The sequence below is a fragment of the Monodelphis domestica genome, chromosome 2, assembly GCF_027887165.1.
Source record: "Monodelphis domestica isolate mMonDom1 chromosome 2, mMonDom1.pri, whole genome shotgun sequence".
Taxonomy (NCBI): domain Eukaryota; kingdom Metazoa; phylum Chordata; class Mammalia; order Didelphimorphia; family Didelphidae; genus Monodelphis; species Monodelphis domestica.
The window spans coordinates 522,305,136-522,321,778 of record NC_077228.1 but is presented as its reverse complement, the minus strand read 5'-3'; the positions used below and the strand labels follow the sequence as shown (position 1 = coordinate 522,321,778).

The following is a 16,643-nucleotide window of genomic DNA, read 5'->3' as shown; positions in this document are numbered from 1 at the left end:
GCCCTAGATCAGGGGTTCTGAACTTTGGTGTGTCCTTGACCTCCATTGGGGCTGTTGGGGGAAGCCTAGGGATCCCCCTTCTCAGAAATATGCTTTGAAATACTCAAGATCAAATACATAGGATGATAAAGGAAACCAATTCTATTGACATACAGGGATCCAAATATTTTTTAAAAAACATGTTTGCAGACCCCGGGGTTAAGAACCCTTGCATTAGCTGACCTTTAGCTTTCAGCTCTATCATTCCAGAGCTCCGTGTTTATTGTTTCAGGAAGGGGCAGAAGATCACAGGATCACAGGTCTGAAGCTGGAAAGGCCCTTAGACTTCATCAGGCCCAACTCCTCCATCTTACATAAGAAGAGATTGAAAACACTCACTTGCCTAGGGCCACACAGGTGGGATTTGAACCCAGGATTTCCTAACTTCAAGCCCAGGATTCTAGCCACTACATCATGATGCCTCTGAAGAGGACACAGTTTTGTTTTAAGTTTTCTTTGGGATTGTCTTATTTTGGTCTTTGTATCCCTCATAGAAAATTACCAAGTAAAATATTTGTAAAAAATCCCAAGTATGGTGCCTAGCATGTAGTAGGCACTGTATGAAGATTTACTCCCTTCCCAAAGCCTGGTACACAGTAGGTGCTAAAGAAATGCTTGCTGATTGAAATCTCACACACAACAGCCAGAGGTGAAAGGAAGTCTTTCAGACAGCCCTGGGAATAGGGGCCATACTTGGGATTTCACTGGCAGAGGGAACTCCAGGATGAGGAAATTCCATTCACAACTGCAGATCAGCATTTTCTCTGCAATCTATGCTCCTGAGAGTGGCCTGGGCCAAGGAGAACTTCCCTGGTCACTGAGGTGAGAGGTGAGATTTGAACCTAGATCTTCTTGACTCAGGCTAGTTACACATGTCTCAGAGTGACATGGGGTAAAAATAAGGTCTCAGGCCCCCTGATATGGGACAGGCTGAGACTAGAAGCAAGTTCCAAACCATCAAAAGGCCTTGAGTGACACACTTCTCTTAGGTCACCAAGGGAAGAGTGAAATGTCTTTTCCCTGAGGGGGTGACCTTAGGTTTCCCCAAACTGATGGACAAAATCTGAGCTCCATAGATTGTGGATCTGACCCTGGGGAGGCAACTGATACTCTGAGTTAGGTAGACATTGCTATGTTGTAGCAAAGTGTCCTATTTGGAGTAGGAAGGAACTGGGTTCAAATTCTGCCTGCATCTACCTGCCTGTGGGACCTTAAGCAAATTATATCATTTCTTAGGTCCTTAGTCTTTTCTTGTGTCAAAGAGGGGCTGGTCTGTCTCAGAGGATCCCAGAACTAGAGCTGCAAAGGGATCTTAGAAGGCAACTAATCCAACCTCCTCATATTACAGGTGAAGAAACTGAGGCCCAATATCACATCTAAGTGATAGCCACCAGAATTTTAACCCAGATCACCTCTAAAATCCCTCCTTCCTCTGAATCTCTGATCCTATGACCTACCTCACTCTAAATCCATGATACAGGAGACCAAGCAGAGTAAATCTGGGAGACTTCCTGGAGAAGGTGTGTTTGAAATCTGAAAAGGCCAGGACTCGGGGAGAAGCACAAAGCTTGGTGTGGGCTGAGGTGGGGAGGATGGGAAAGTGGAGACTCCAACCCAGATGCCCTCAGCCTACTGGCTGCCCACCTCCACTCACACTGGATGTACCAGGCCCTCCAGATTGCGTTGTTGAGACGGATCTTGTCCCTGCAGAGTAGCTTCAGGCCTTTGAAGTTCTTCCACTTGGGAGACACCAGTTTCCCGCTGTGAGGGGCAGAGCAGGTCTGAATCAGGAGGGGCAGAGGGACAGAAGTGGGGAGCGCCAGGCCCTCCCCCTAGCAGGGAGGGAGCAGCTTGGTCACTGCATCCTGGGCCATTGCCGAGTCCCCCCATCCAACCCTTACCCAGTGGGAACAAGCAGGCACCTGGTGTCTGGGGTCACCCCCAGCCCCCCTCGCCTTCTCCATCTACCCGTCACTTTCTCTGAAACTCCCACCTTCAACTCCTTTGACTTAAAGCATTAAAAAATCCTCATTACAACGTATGTGGAAGCAATGGTGTAGTTTTACAGGAAGACCCTTATCCTAGGATCTGGGAACCTGCACTGACTGGAGATTCCCTGTGTGATCTTGGGCAAGTCATTTCCCAGGTTTCTCCCAGATGTCCCAGCCTCAAGCCAGTTCTCTGTCCACATCTTCCTCCACACAGCTGCCGAAGGGATTTTCCTAGAGAATATCTATCCACAGATACCCCAAGTCAATGAACTCCAGGTTTCCTCTCACTGTACAGAAACACCTTGGTTTGGTGTACAAAACCCTTCCATTTGGCTCTAACTTGCCTTCCCAGACTCCCTCCACCTGACCCTCTTCTCTCCTCTCTACTGTGCAGCCACATGTCCGACCTACACCCAAATGTTCCACCTCCCACATGCCTGCCTTGGTCCTGGGGGGTCCGCCACGCCTGCTCTGCACCCCAAACTTGCCTTTACCCCCGAGAATCCCTGCTTTACCCAAGTCCCACCAGTGATTCTTAGTGTCCTCCTTCCCCCAAATGACATTTTTTCATTTAGTCTATTTTCTATATGTCCAGCTATGGGGACGGGTTGTTTCCTCCACTAGAACAGAAGCTCCCTGAGGCCAGAGCCGGGTTCCCTTTTGTTCTGGGATCTCCAGCACTTGGCATCATGCCTGGCCCCTTGGAAGTGACTGATGTTTATTGATTGATTCTCCTCTCTGGGCCTCAGTTTCCCTCTTCTTTAAGGGGATAGGGGGAGCTTGTAGGGCCCTCCATTGCTAATATTCACAGCTCTCTATTATAGTATCTGGGAAAGGAGAGGTTGCCTCTGTAACTCATTATCAACCATTAACACTCTAGCTAGAATTATCATATTGGATTAGGAGGCAGGGAAGGAGGAAGGAGGAAGGAGGTACGTTTGCTTTAGCTGAGCCAGGAAATGTGAAGAGGGGCACAGAATGGACAGGAAGCCTTCTTGCCTCCCTTCTTGCATCCCTTTCCAGCATCCTCTTTTCTCTCCCAGGCTCCCCAGACCGGTTCCCTCCTGGTTTCTCCTGTTCCCACCCATCCCCATCCTGCTCTCAGAGGCCTGGCAATGTCCAGCCCCCGTCTTAATTGCCGAGGACTTTGGGAAGGGAAAAGCCACCATGTGTGGGGACAGGCCAGAGTCACTGGCTGGGGGAAGCTCTAAGCCTGATCCAGAATCCTCTGCCTCCCGCTGGTGGGTGTCCAAGGCCTCAGGTCACTTTGTGTCCCCTCCAAGAATCATGAAATGAAGTAGGAGTCACTGCTGGGGTGGGGGTGGGGGTGTGCCCCCTCCCACGAGGGAGGTTGGAGCCAGCCGAGCATCCTGGGAACAGATTATCAATGCTTCTTTCCAAAGACCTCGGAGTCATAGGATCTCAGAGGTCATTCTACAGGAGGGGAAACTGAGGCCAGGGGAATGAAGGGACTGGCTTAGGTCACAGAAGGGAGGATTCCTTGGTCCCTAGAGCCAGTGCCCTTTCTGCTAAGTTCTGAAGTCTGGCTGAACTCAGGCCTGCTCCTTTCTTATCTGGGCCCTGGGGCTTGGGAAGCCCTTCCCCCTGGCTGAGGGTTTGTGGGCTTATTTGTCCCTGGCCGGCTGCCCCCACCCCACCCCCACCCCCATCTGTGCCTTCCCCCATCTCCAGGCTGAGTATTTGCTTAGCAGCAGCTGGAGGGGGCCCCATGGGTGAGAGGCCTCATTGCTCTAATACAGTGTACATAATGCCGGGCACACACACGTCCTTCCCCTCCAGCCCCAGAAAAAACACCATCTGGGAAGGAAGAAGAAACGGAGGGAGGGAGGGAGAGAGGGAGGAAAGGCCTCCTAGCCCCAAATTGCCTTTCAGCCTCCCCCATCTGGAGCCTCCAGGCTTATTTTACAGACAGGGAAACTGAGACCCAGAGAGCTTAAGTTCTTTGCCCAGGATCACAGGGCTAATAAGTATGGGAGGCAGGATTGGAACCCAGAGCTTCTGAACCCCAAGGCTGGCCTTCTAGCTATGGCACCATTCTATCTCTGACAGGCCAACAGGTAGGGAAAGAAGGAACAGACTAAGCCTGGAGGGCTAGAAGCTTTGAAAGCTAAGGAAGAGGATTACTAAGGGTTCAATGGCAAACAGCATGGAAGGCTGAACAGGCAGAGAGGATTGGGACCAGGAAGCAGAGAAAAGGCTACCCAGCAACGGCAGGGGCCAGGATCAAACGATGAACCCAAAGGTCTGAGTGGAAAGGGACCTCCTTTTATTTAGGACTCTGCGCCCTCCAATTTGGAGGGAAAAGACATCCAGTGGGAGAAGCTAAAAGGAATTTTATAGATTCCAGTGGCTGTGGACACTGTGGGGTCTGGTGGTGTATGTAATGTAACTTAAGGACTGGACAATAGACAAAGGACAGTTAGGTGGTTCAGTGGAGGAGCACCAAGCCTAGAGTCACAAAGATTCAAGTTCAAATCTGATGTCAGACACTCATTAGCTATGTGACCCTGGCCAAGTCCCTTCACCCTGTTTGCCTCAGTTTCCCCATCTGTAAAATGATATGGAGAAGGAGGTGGCAAAGCACTTCAGCATCTCTGCCAAGAAAACCCCAAATGGGGTCCCAAAGCATTGGACACAACTTCACCAGAGATCTTAGCCTGGAATGGTGGGTGGTGGTCGACTTGTTCTCTTGCTTCAATCCTCTATTGTTTTTTTAAATCAACCCCCATCCTTTTAGGCAGAAACTGCTCTGTAATTAGCTTCTATTTTCAGATAGCAGATAGGTAGGGTTTGCTTTGATAATTCCATTTTGACTTTCCATCTTTATACATCCTGCCCTCCGGTCTGAATACACTCCAGGCATGGATAGTTGTGCCCACCGGATGCCCAGAACAGAGTATGGGGGTGGGTGAGGAGAAGCCTACCCCTGGGTTGGCTTGGAGAACCACAGGTCTGAGATGGAGGCAATATGGGGGCCCACAGCTTAGAGGGGAAGGGAGGTGTTTCCCACGGGCTGTAACAGGCGATGTGGATAATTGATGGATAGTTCATCCTCCACTGACACTAGAATAGAGGTAAGTCTTAGAAAATGGCAGGGGTGGGGCATTCAGTCTCAGCTCTTGGCTTGAAGAGGCCAGGTTGGCCAGCCCAGCAAGTATCCTGGGGCTTGCCCCCCTATGTGGCTGATGGGCTCACACTTGAGGATCTGCGTGTCCTTTCTATCTCCATTCAACCCTTCGTGGAGTGTGTCAAACAGGTACTTTTCCTAAGCATGGGAAGTACTCAGTCACCTGGGCCAATAGAGGGGATGGAGGAAGAGGGAGTATGCAGCTAAAGCCTGAGATGGGGAGCCACTGAGAGATCTGGGGAAAAAAAAGAGATAGAATCTGAGAGCTGAAAGGCATCTAAGTTTTCCTAATTCAGGCCCTCATCACCTCGTACCTAGACTAGCTGTCTCCGAACTGGTCTCCCCTTTTCTAGCCTTTTCCCTCCCCAGTTCATCCTCCACATGGCTGCCAAAGGGCTTTCCCTAAAGTGCAGCCATAGGAAACGCTCCTGTTCAGTAAGCTCCAGTGGCTCCCTATGGTTTCTAGGATCAAACACAAACTTCTCTCTTTGGCAATGAAAGCCCTTTCCAGCCTCAATAGACAATCCTCCCCCTTACTCTCTCTGCATCCAAACTCTAGCCTTCTTGATGTTTTTTACACCCACGATTCCATCTGCCACTCCACTGCCCCATTTTCATGTACTTGCAGAGGAGTTGCCCATGACTAGAATGTTCTCCCTCCTTATCACCTTAATTTACTCCAAAGATCAAATGTCAGTTCCAAATTGTAGCCTTTCCTGGTCTCTTCAGGGCTGGGCTGGTGCCTCATCCTCCCAATTCCCTTGCTTATCTGGTGGATTTTTTTTTTAATTTTACTTGACAGCTATTGGAGCTATTAACGCTAGAACCCTGGACTTCCTAGACTCCATTCAAGCCTGTGGTATGATCTGGGGCAATTCACATAACTTTGAGCCTCAGTTTCCTCATTTTGTCCTTATTTTACATATACTTATATGCATACCTGCTGTTTCTCCCTAAAGAATGTAAGCTCCTCAAGGGCAGAGATTATTTCATTCCTCTTTGTATTTTTAGTCGTTAGCACCTATCTAGCCCTTAATAGATATTAATAAATTCTTGTTGACTGGCAGATTTTCCCAACCAGGGCAGGAATCTTCTTTAGGGTGTTCCTGACTGGTGGAAGTCCAGTGCCTGCTCAAACATTTGTGACCTGGAAGCTCATTGTATTACCAGATGCCCCATCCACTCAGTTGTGGGATACTTCTTCCTTAGAGTAAGGAAACATTTCCTCTCTATAACTTCTACTATTGGTCCTAATTCTGCCCACAGGAACAGTAGAGATCAAAACTAGCCCCATGTCAAATGCCTGGTCTCCATGTCCAAGCCCATGCTATTTTCCATGCCCAATATCTATGATGCTCCAGCTGAGCCAATCTCTTCTATCTCCTGGCATGCTCTGAACTCTCCTGCCTCCACACCTCCCCTCTACTCTCCCTTATTCCTAGAATGCCTTTCTTATCCAGTTGAACTCTTTCCCTATCTTTAAAACCCATCTCAGAAGCCACCTTCTTCATGTAGTCTCCCTGATACTCTGTTCCATAATGATCTTCCCCTTGGATCACATATAGCACTTGTTTTTGCACAGTTCCAATATATATGAGTATAGATTAGAATTATTTTTGACTGTGTCTTCCCCACTTGATGGATGGTAAGCTCCATGAGGGCAGGGACCAAGTCTTTGTCTTTATAAACCTTGTAGCTTCCTACAAAAGATACTCTGAACACATCGAGAACTTAGAACACCTCTCACAGACAATAACTGACACAACAGCCATTTAATAAGTATTTCCTGGATGAATAAATCCAATTTCTATTTGACAGCTCTTCTCCTACATCTCCCAGGTCTGCTCTTCTCTGAGCTAACTACTACTGGTTCCAGACCCCCTCATCATCCTGGCCATCTTCCTCTGGATCAAGGAGCTCCTTTTTATTTTCTCCCCTGAAGAGAAATTCCTCCAAGGGCAGTGAGGGTATTACCAAGCATAGCTTAATATGGTCCTAGGCTTGGAGTCTAGAAGATTCCAAGTACTCCTTTCACTTTACTAGTTGTATGATCAAGGGCAATTCACAATTGTACTCCCGGAGCCTCTGTGTCCTCATCTATAACATGAGGATAATATGAATAATTTTAAGACCATGGGCAGTTCATAGAGCCACTGAGCCTCTGATTCTTACCTATAAAATGGGGCCAACAATTCCTATAAAGAGGAAGGAATGCTGTGTGGATGAAGAGGTGGGCTTGGAACTAGGAAGGGCTGAGTCAGTTCAAGCCCTGCCTCTGACACATAATGACTGTGTGACTGAAGCCTCTCTCACACTTCAAGTTGCAGAGGAAGTGTTGGCTGGCATTGATAGAAGGATTCTCCTCACCTGGGAGTTCCCTATTTCAGTGAAATCACAGGGCCAGTCCCTTCCCAGGGCTGTGGTGAGGCTCTGATAAGCCCCCTCTGGAAATGTTTAAGCATCATTCAAATGCTGGTTTCTCTTTCTTTTTTGAGTCTCAAATTTCCCCCTCTAGGAAACAGACTTTTGATTCATTTAAAAAACAAACAAGGGGGCAGCTGGGTAGCTCAGTGGATTGAGAACCAGGCCTAGAGATGGGAGGTCCTAGATTCAAATCTGGCCTCAGACACTTCCTAGCAGTGTGACCCTGGGCAAGTCACTTGACCCCCATTGCTTAGCCCTTACCACTCCTCTGCCTTGGAGCCAATACACAGTATTGACTCAGTATTGACTCCAAGATGGAAGGTGAGGGTTAAAAAAAACAAAAACAAAAAACAAGCAAACACCTCTTATGCTCTCTCTTAGTATCAGTTCTAAGACAGAAGAGCTGTAAAGGCTAGCTGATTGGGGTTCAGTGACTTGTCCATGGTCACCCAGTTATTTGAACCCCAAAGACCTCTTGCCTCTAGGCCTGGACTTCCAGTCCACTGTACAAGCTAGCAGCCCCTGCCTCTATTGATTCCTGAGCTTCTCCAGTGCAGGTCCCTCAGGACCTCCTCATTCTCAACCCCTAGCATCAAGCACTTCCAGCTTACTTCCCATTAGGCTAGGGAGAAGGAATACCAAAGGATCCCCAATAATAATAGCTAACGTTATTGACCTAAAGCAACAGGTTTGCACCTTTTAGAGAATATTATCTTGTCTCATCCTCACAATAAGCTTGTGAATTCTGCCATTATTCTCTCCATTTTACAGATGTGGAAGCTGAGGCTGAGAGCAGTGAAGGGGCTTGCCCAGGGTCACACAGCCAGGAAGGGCCTCAGGTAGGTTTAAATTCTGACCCAAAGGCAGCACACTCCTTCCCAAGCCCAGCAGTGCTCTAAGTCCCTGAGGACTATTTTCAATGCTCTCCCACCTAGAAATAGCCAAGCTTTTCTCCTGCCCCCTACACACCCCAACACACATTTGGTCACAGATTGCACCCCCAGCAGGGCCAGGGAAGAAGAGCCCAGGTTTAAAAGACCAGTTCCATGCCTTGCTGCTAGGCTGGCAGTCTCCCAGGTTTGGGGGGGGGGTTGGATGCCTGTGAGCTCATCTCCCTCCCGGGAAGGGTGACTGTCTTGGGGGGGGTGGCATGCCTGCTTCCACCCCTGCAGGAGGCCAGCTCATCATTAGGAGACAAGACTCCCCAGTTCTTATGACACTGCCCCTCTGGGCAGCTTGGACTATTTTTAGAGCACATGTGTTACCCTGGGGGAGGGGGGAGAGGGAGTGAAGCCATTTGGGGGGAGCCACCTTGCGAAGGGGAAATCTTTTCTCTGGGGGTGGGGCAGGGCTCCTAGTGGCCAAAGCCAGAGCCAGACCCGTCCCCTGGACCTTGACCCATAGACCACCTGTCCCCAAGTCTGAAAGCAGGAAAGGGCAGCAGGGGGATGGGTAAGGAAGGAGGAACAGCTCCGCAGGGCCTCTGGACAACACCTGGCCTGTATCCTAGGGCCGGTGGGGAAACTGGATGATGCACCGTGCCCTCGCCCACCCTTGGGACAGTAGCCTCACCCTCTGATCTGCCATCCTGGAGACGGGACAGGCTCTTTGGGGGGAGGTGGGAGGGGGTTCAAGGGACCCTAACACCTTTGGGGGTAAGACCACACTGGAGACCCGAGATGCCCCAGACTGAGTCTCGTGATCTGGGAGGAACAGGGGCAGGGAGGGGGAGAGTTGGGGTGGGAATTTGAACTTTCCACATTGGTCCTGGCCACCCAGCCGATCGGGTTGCAACATGACCTGGGCATCAAGCCAACTCATGTGGGCCAAGGTTACCCGCTGCCTGCTTGGCCAATGGGGTCTCGGCGTCTGGACCGAGGGCTCCAATCCCCTGGCTGGTCAAAAAAGAGCCCCTCCACCGCCCCCTCGCCATGTTCTCCTCTGGAACTAAAGGGAGGTAACTGCTGCCCCTGCCAGGATGCCCGGGTGATTGAGGGCAGGGGGAAGGGCAGCCAGTGGGTGCCAGCATTTCTCAGAAGGGGGGGAGGGATGAAAAGAGATATTTGCACAGAGAGATCAAGGCCAGCCTATCCCCCTTTCTCCTCTCCCATCGTTGGTTCCCAGTTGATAATTTATCCCAGTCCCTGGGTTGCTCTGTTCTTTGCTCTGGGAACTTTGCTCCAGGACATCCAGGGCACTTGGCCAGGAGGGGGGCAGGGAAAGGGGTTCCTTTACACCCCGGAGAGTACAGCTTGGAGCTTGCTGGGGGTGGCCTTCCACCGTCCCTAAGCCTTTTGACCTGACATCCCCAACTGCCCCCTCTGAGGCCTGCGATGGAACCCTTTGGCTCCAAGCACAGGAGCAGTGAAGAGGAGCTATGTCCCGGGACAGCAAGCCTCCCTCCTACCCAGCCTAGCGCTCCCTCCAGACCACCAGCAGCTTGGCCATCCCCAAGCAGGCTGCAGCACCCCCTGCTGGCCTAGAGTCTCCTGGGGGCAAGCAGGAAGAAGAAGGGGTTGGAGGCGCCAACCTTACAAGGAAGCCCTCAGGCCCCCCACCAGGCCAGAGGAACCCCTGCTCCCCCAGCTCTAGTAGGTGAACTCGTGGCTAGGGGCAGTGAAGACCTTAGTGGGCATCCTTAGGGGTAGAGGAAGGACCCCCCTTTCCAGCAAGGTTTGGGGGAGGGGGAGGATGAAGGTTGTGGGGTTCTGGGCACTGGAGGGACCACGTCGGGCCCTGGGAGCCTCGCGGAGAGCAGTGCCGGGCCAGGGAGGGGGCTCTGGTGGGTCTGCCCAGGAGCCAGTATGGGGGGGAGGGGGGAGGGTAATCCCTGGGAGCCCATCTTCTAGGGTCTGGGGATGGCGGATGTGCCGTGTGGGGGCAGGGGATCGACGGAATTTAGGGAAGAGCAAGAAGTCCCGGTGGGATTCCCCCGGTGTTGAAGGCCAGAGCCCCGAGGTGAGAGTCAGCAGGAAAGGTCCCTCCGCTGTGTCCCTGGTAGAGCAAAAGGGAAGAGGGGGCGAGGGAGGCCTGCGGAGGTGGGGCTGCGGTCGCTCGGTCCGTGGGCTCCCCGAAGGGGAAGGAGGGGGCCATCCCAGGATGGGGCTGGGGAGCCGCAGGTCCGAAGGGGACCTCCGGGCCTGTGTCCCGGGAATGTCGGGGTGCTGGTGTAAAGGGTTTGGGCGGGGCAAGGAGGAGGAGCTCCGGCATGTTCCCTCTGAGGTCCCCGCGTGTCCCAGAGGGAGGGGAGTCCTGGCTCAGGTGGGGAAATGGAGGGAGCCCAGGGAATAGCCAGCTACAGGCAGGGTACCCCAGGGAGGGGGAAGCAGACTCTGGTGGGTACGGGGCAGGGGGAGCGTGGCGAAGGGAGGAGGGCTCGAGGTGGGGAGCCCATGCCCAGGTGCCCTGGAAGGAGAGGGGTGTCCGCGGGTTCGAGGAAAAGAGGGGGTCTTGGGACTGGCGGGGCACTCCAGGGAGGGGGCAGCGGGCTCTCAGGGGCTTGCCTCGATGCGGGGGATGGGGATGGGGAAGGGAGACCCTACTCATCCCTGCTCACCTGTAGGCCAGGCTCATGCACTCGAAGAGGCGGGTGAGCGTGGGGTCAATGCTGCGCGGCCCGAAATCTCCGGGCCCCACGGGCCCTTCCTGGGCGCCGCGCCGGGGCACCGAGTCGCTGTGAGGCGACGACACCATGAAGTGGCCGCTGTGGATGACCTGTGGCGAGCGGAGAAGCGAGGAGGCCCCGCGCCGGGGGCCCGGCCCCTCCGAGTCAGTGTCCGAGTCTGAGTCCGGCGCCGGCTCCGCACGCGGCCCAGGGAAGCCCCCCGCGAGCCCAGCCAGCGCTCCGGCCATCTCCTCAGCCAGCCCGTCAGGCCCGCTGCAGCCTGTTGCCTTAGGCGTCCGGCCCGCGCCGCGGGGCGTCCTCATTAGCATGGTCCCGCCCCGTCCTCCAGGACCCACCTCTACCTCAGCCGGCTCCGCCCTCGGTCTGCAGCCAGGCAACTGGGCCTGCAGGGGCGGGGCGAGGATCTCATTAACATAATATATGCGCCAGGTGCGCGGCTAGATGCGGCGGCGGCGGCGGCTGGGAGGGAAGCGGGTCTTAGGAGCGGTAGGGAGAAAGGGAGAGCGGGAAAGCAGTAGAGAGGGAAGAGAAGTACCCTCCAAAGCCGAGGAAGTCACTTTAGCATAGACTTAAGAGTTCGTCCAACCCCTTCGTTTTACAAAGGAAGAAACTGAGACTTTTTTTTTTTTTTATAAAACCTCATCTTCCGTCTTGGAGTCAATACCACAGTATTGGCTCCGAGGCAGAAGAATGGTCAGGGCTAGGAAATGGGGATCAAGTGACTTGCCCAGGGTCACACAGCTGGAAAGTGTCTGAGGCCAAATTTGAACCTAGGACCTCCCGTCTCTAGGCCTGGCTCTCAATGCACTGAGCTACCCAGCTGCCCCCTATAAACTCAGACTTTTAAAGGAGACATGATTTACCCAGGAGTCACTTGGATGGACCTCACGGCTTGGTTGTGGATATCCAGTGAGATTAGTGCAGAATGCCAAGCGGAGTACAAAGAGTATCTATTATTGCTATCTTTCAGCCAGTACAAGGCATCTCCTGCCTCCCAGCCTTTGCATTAACTGTCCTCCAGGCTTGAAATGAACTCTTTTCATCTCTGCCTCTTCAGGGCCAGATCAAGTCCCTCCTCATGAAATCTTTCCCGTTCCTTTCCCTTCAGCTCCAAGCGCCCGACTTCTCAGTTACTTTTGTATCTGTTCTGTGCTACATAAGCTCATTCTGTTTCCCAGACGGAATTAGGCAGCTCTTTGAGGGAGCTGACAAGGACTCCTGTGTTTTATGTCTTGGTCACCAGAATTCCAGAACCAGTGTGGGGAGAGGGACTAGATCTGTGTATTGCTCTAGAATCCCTCCACCTAAACTCGAAGGGAGAAGGTCTCGAACTGACTGGTTTCTCCTTAACATTCTTAAAAACTGAGGAACCCGGGGCAGCTAGGTGGCACAGTGGATTGAGCCAGACCCATAGACAGAAGGTTCTGAGTTCAAATTTGACCTCAGACATTTCCAAGCTGTGTGACCCCAGGCAAGTCACTTACCCCAGTTGCCTAGTTCTTACTCTTTCCTGCCTTGGAACCAATACACAGAATTGGTTCTAAGGAGGCAGGTAAGGAAGGGTCTTTTAGAAAAACTGAAGACCCAAAGAGCTTTTGTTTCTGTGGATTATATCTATTGATATTTGCAGTATTTGATCTTAATGTTATTATTATGACCCCCAAAGGGTCTTGGGGACCCCTGGACCAGGCTTTGAGAACTATTGCTCTAGGGAACCCACAGGTTCTTTGCAATTGGTCACCTTTTTTGCAATCCATAGTTTTGAGCAGAGGCTCCACCTGGAGCGTGTGAACTTAAAAAGAAAACTATTTCATCGTAGTTGAGTTCTTCTGTAATCACACGCATATATGCGTTTAAAAAAACTTGTTCTGAGAAGAGGTTCCTAGGCTTCACCAAGGGGCAGAGCCTGCTCCTACTTGCTGATTGTTAAATTTTCTGAGTAAGTATTACCTGTGGGAAATTGATAAGTCCTGATAGTCTAGACTTAAGAAAGTGATGGAGAAAGTGTTAACTTGAAAATGTATCGTTTGGAGAGTCAGTTGTTAAACATTCACCAGCAAAGTGGGTTGGCACCATATAGGTCAGAGTAGGTGCTTGACAAATACTTGCCCATTGTGGTTATTATTGTAGGAGTAGCAGAGGGAGAGGCCAGCTAGCTTTGAGGCTGCAGAGTACAGGGTCTGGAATCAGAGCTCTCATCTTCTTGAGTTCACATTCAGCCTCAGACACTTCCTGGCTGTGTGACCCTGGGCAAGTTACTTAACACTGCTTGCCTCAGTTTCCTCATCTGTAAAATGAGCTGGAGAGGAAATGACATACCTCCATATCTTTGCCAAGAATGCCCTTGCATGGGGCAGAGGCAGAATTCAAACCCAGCCCTTTGGATTCCTGTTCTAGTGTCTGCCACTCTTCCTATCCTGCCTATAAATGTGCATTCCTATAAGTTCCCTCTTCCTGAGGAGGCAGTAGGAGAGGGTTGAGGTGGGAGGGATGACTGAGTTACCAGTGATGGCTACAACCCTGGTAGGGGAGTTTTTTCTTTTTTGTTATTCAATCTGGAAGCAGAAATCTGTGGGTTCTGTACCCTGGTTCCCTCTACCTCACCCACCAGCACTCCCTCCTCCAGCACTGGGCCAGACCTCTCTCTCTCTTCCCCCATCTGCCTGTGTCTTTCCCTAAATTGCTTTAGGGGGAGAAGGGACAGAAGTGGGGAAAGGCTCTCCTCCCCTCTTCAGGCACTTAGGACCCATGGGCTCCATCCCTCGAGAAGGGGTTCTCCCAGACACATTTGTTAAAATCAAGCCTGACTAAAACCACAAGTTTAAATTAAAATTAAATTATTTTTAAAAATTAAATTAAAAATTAAAAACCAAACAAACAAACATAAGAGACAACTATTAAAAGCCCACCTGGCTAGAGAGGACAGCCAGAGGGCTGCGGCTGTTCTCTCCTCCACCCCTACCCCCCAGATAATAAAAAGGAATAGAGGAAGGTCTCCAGCTTGTTGGGTAGACCCTCTGGGGAGAACTGAATGTATGGCCTGAGCAAGACTGGTCGGGGATCTGCAGACCCTAGCTGGGAGAGGGAAGGTGTGTCTATAAAGAATGAGTTCCTGGATCCAGCCCAAGGATCTAATATGGGCAGAGTTTGAGGAGTCCAAAGGCTTATATACTCTCCCCTCTTATCTCACTCCTACTTTTACCATCTGACTTGTCTTAGCCTACCGCCAAGGTCATCCTCCCTCCCCTCCCCCCCTTCCACTCCAGCCCCAGATTAGGATCTCCTGCAATGAGGCCGTAATGTATTTCGGTGTCAGGTTAGCTAGATGCCTATCTGGGTATCCTTTGGCTACGGAGACCCCAGCCCCAGCCGGACACCAAATGGCAGGTATAATCCGCAGCCGCCTTGACCTATCCTGGTTCCTTCTACCTCCTCCAACAGGCGACCAGACCCCTCCCTCCCCCCCTGTCTGAGTCTCCCCAAATCTCTCTAGTGGGAGAAGGAACTGGAGTGGGGAAGGGCTCCACCCCCCTCCTCGGGGTCCCGCTGCCAAGCCATCATTCAGCCTTCGGCTTTTCCCCAGTTGACAGCCTCCCTGCTTTAGGAGGCTCCTAGGAAGTCAAGTTCTACAATTACTCAGAGCCGTGTAGAGGGTGTGGTTCCAGCCGGGACTTAAAGGGGAGGGAGAGGGAGATGGTGCAGCCCTCCGAAGCTCCTAGAGTTAGAATCGGAAGGGATTCTAGCGAGCACTTCCTCCAATCCCCTTACTTTAGAGTTGAGGGAACAGTCAAGAATGAATTGGATGGAGGTTGGAAGAATTCAGAGAAACCTCGGAAGATTTAGACGAACATCTGCCAGGTGATGAAAGCAGAAGGAAGGAGAATAATATTGAAAGCTCATTTAGTTCTCATCCAAGGTCGAGAGAGTAAGCAGAAGAGTTCGAATTTGAATTGAAACCAGGAGGTAAGAGAAAGGAGGGAAAGATTCTGCATATTTCAACATATTCAGAGCAGAACTTTTTATATGAAGAATAGTTATAATTTACAACTATGTTTAAAGATTTGCAAAGGATTTTACATATATCATCTCATTTGAGCTTTACGACAACCCTCTGTAGTAGATGCAATTATTTTCCCCATTTTACCTATGAGGAAACTGAGTCACAATGAGATTAAGAGACTTGTCTAGGGTCCCAAAGCTAATAAGTGAAGCAGATTTTGAATTCAGGTCTTCCTTATTTCTGATCTAGCCCTTTATCCACTGTGTCACCCAGTTGTCTCTGATAGTGCCATACTGGAAAGAAAGTGGGTTCTCTTTGATAAGGAGATGGCTGAACATACTGTGATCTATTACTGCAAGAAATGAGAATGGATAGGAAGAATTCAGAGAAGCTTGTGAAGATTGTGATGATATAACATAGAGCAAAACAAGAAGAACCAAAAGAACAAGACAAGCAGGGACTATAATAATGAAAATGGAAAAAAAAGAATGCTAAAAGGCAGCTGTCCTCAGGTTTCATTCATGGATCAAGCTGGATTCCAAGGGACTGATGAGACATCCCAGAGGTGGGAGCCCGACAGAGTGGAATGTCATGCTTGTCTTGGCTGGTTTTGTTTAATGTTGTCTTGATTCTGAGGGAGTATTCTATGGGTTGGGGGGCAGTTAGTATATAGTTTATGGTATATAAAGCAAAAACCATCAATAAAATGATTTAAACAACAAAGTTATTAGTAGCAATCCCATAGAGCAGTGGTGTCAACTCAAATAGAAATAGCTCCACTGAATAGTACATAAAGAAATATTAACTTAGAAAACCACATGTGAACATTATCTATTTTCTATTGTATTTTTATTTATTTTATTAGACATTTCCCAATTATATTTCTTTAAACCCTTACCTGCTCTTCTAGTATCAATTTTAAGGCAGAAGAGTGGCAAGGCTAGATGATTGGGATTCAGAGACTTGCCCAGGGTCATACAGGTAGGAAGTATCTAAGACCATATTTGAACCTAGGACCCCCACTCTCCAAGCCTGGCACCCTATCCCCCCCATGCTACCTAGTTGCCCCTCCAATTACATTTTAATCTGGTTTCCCAAATGTTTATAGGGGCTATTTGTGCCTGACCTGTAGTAGAGCTTTCTAGGCTTGTATTGGTCTTATCAGCCGCAGTTGGACACACTGCACATTGACCCTGACTTAATAATGCCATTTTGATCCTCTGGGAATATGAAAGAGGACAAGATTGTCTAGCCCTTGCCGCCTTTTTATCTTAGCTTTGACAGGAGGTCTGACTAACTCTGACTAAGACAGAAAGTAGGGTTTGAAGAAACAAACCAAAAATATGCAGGGATTGATTGTATCAAATGGCTAGCATACAATATGAGATCATGTGAGCAATGAGATGGTGAACTGGA

The 16,643-nt window shown here is 50.4% G+C and overlaps 1 protein-coding gene across 8 annotated transcripts in view; it reads right to left on the bottom strand.

Annotated features, from left to right (window-relative positions):
• The window catches only part of MLXIPL (MLX interacting protein like), a 47,795-nt gene that overhangs the window by 15,415 nt on the left and 15,737 nt on the right, over positions 1–16,643 (bottom strand). For 2 of the 8 annotated variants that reach the window (XM_056819772.1, XM_056819771.1), the window contains exons 1-2: positions 11,159–11,541; positions 1,694–1,800 (exon numbers count right to left, since the gene is read on the bottom strand). In XM_056819772.1, the coding sequence (XP_056675750.1) occupies positions 1,694–1,800; positions 11,159–11,535 (484 nt within the window). In that variant the 5' untranslated portion in view covers positions 11,536–11,541. Of the gene's footprint in view, positions 1–222; positions 349–1,496; positions 1,551–1,693; positions 1,801–11,158; positions 11,544–16,643 lie in introns of those variants that run through there. The other 6 variants (XM_056819769.1, XM_056819770.1, XM_056819775.1 and 3 more) reach the window with 5 other exon arrangements.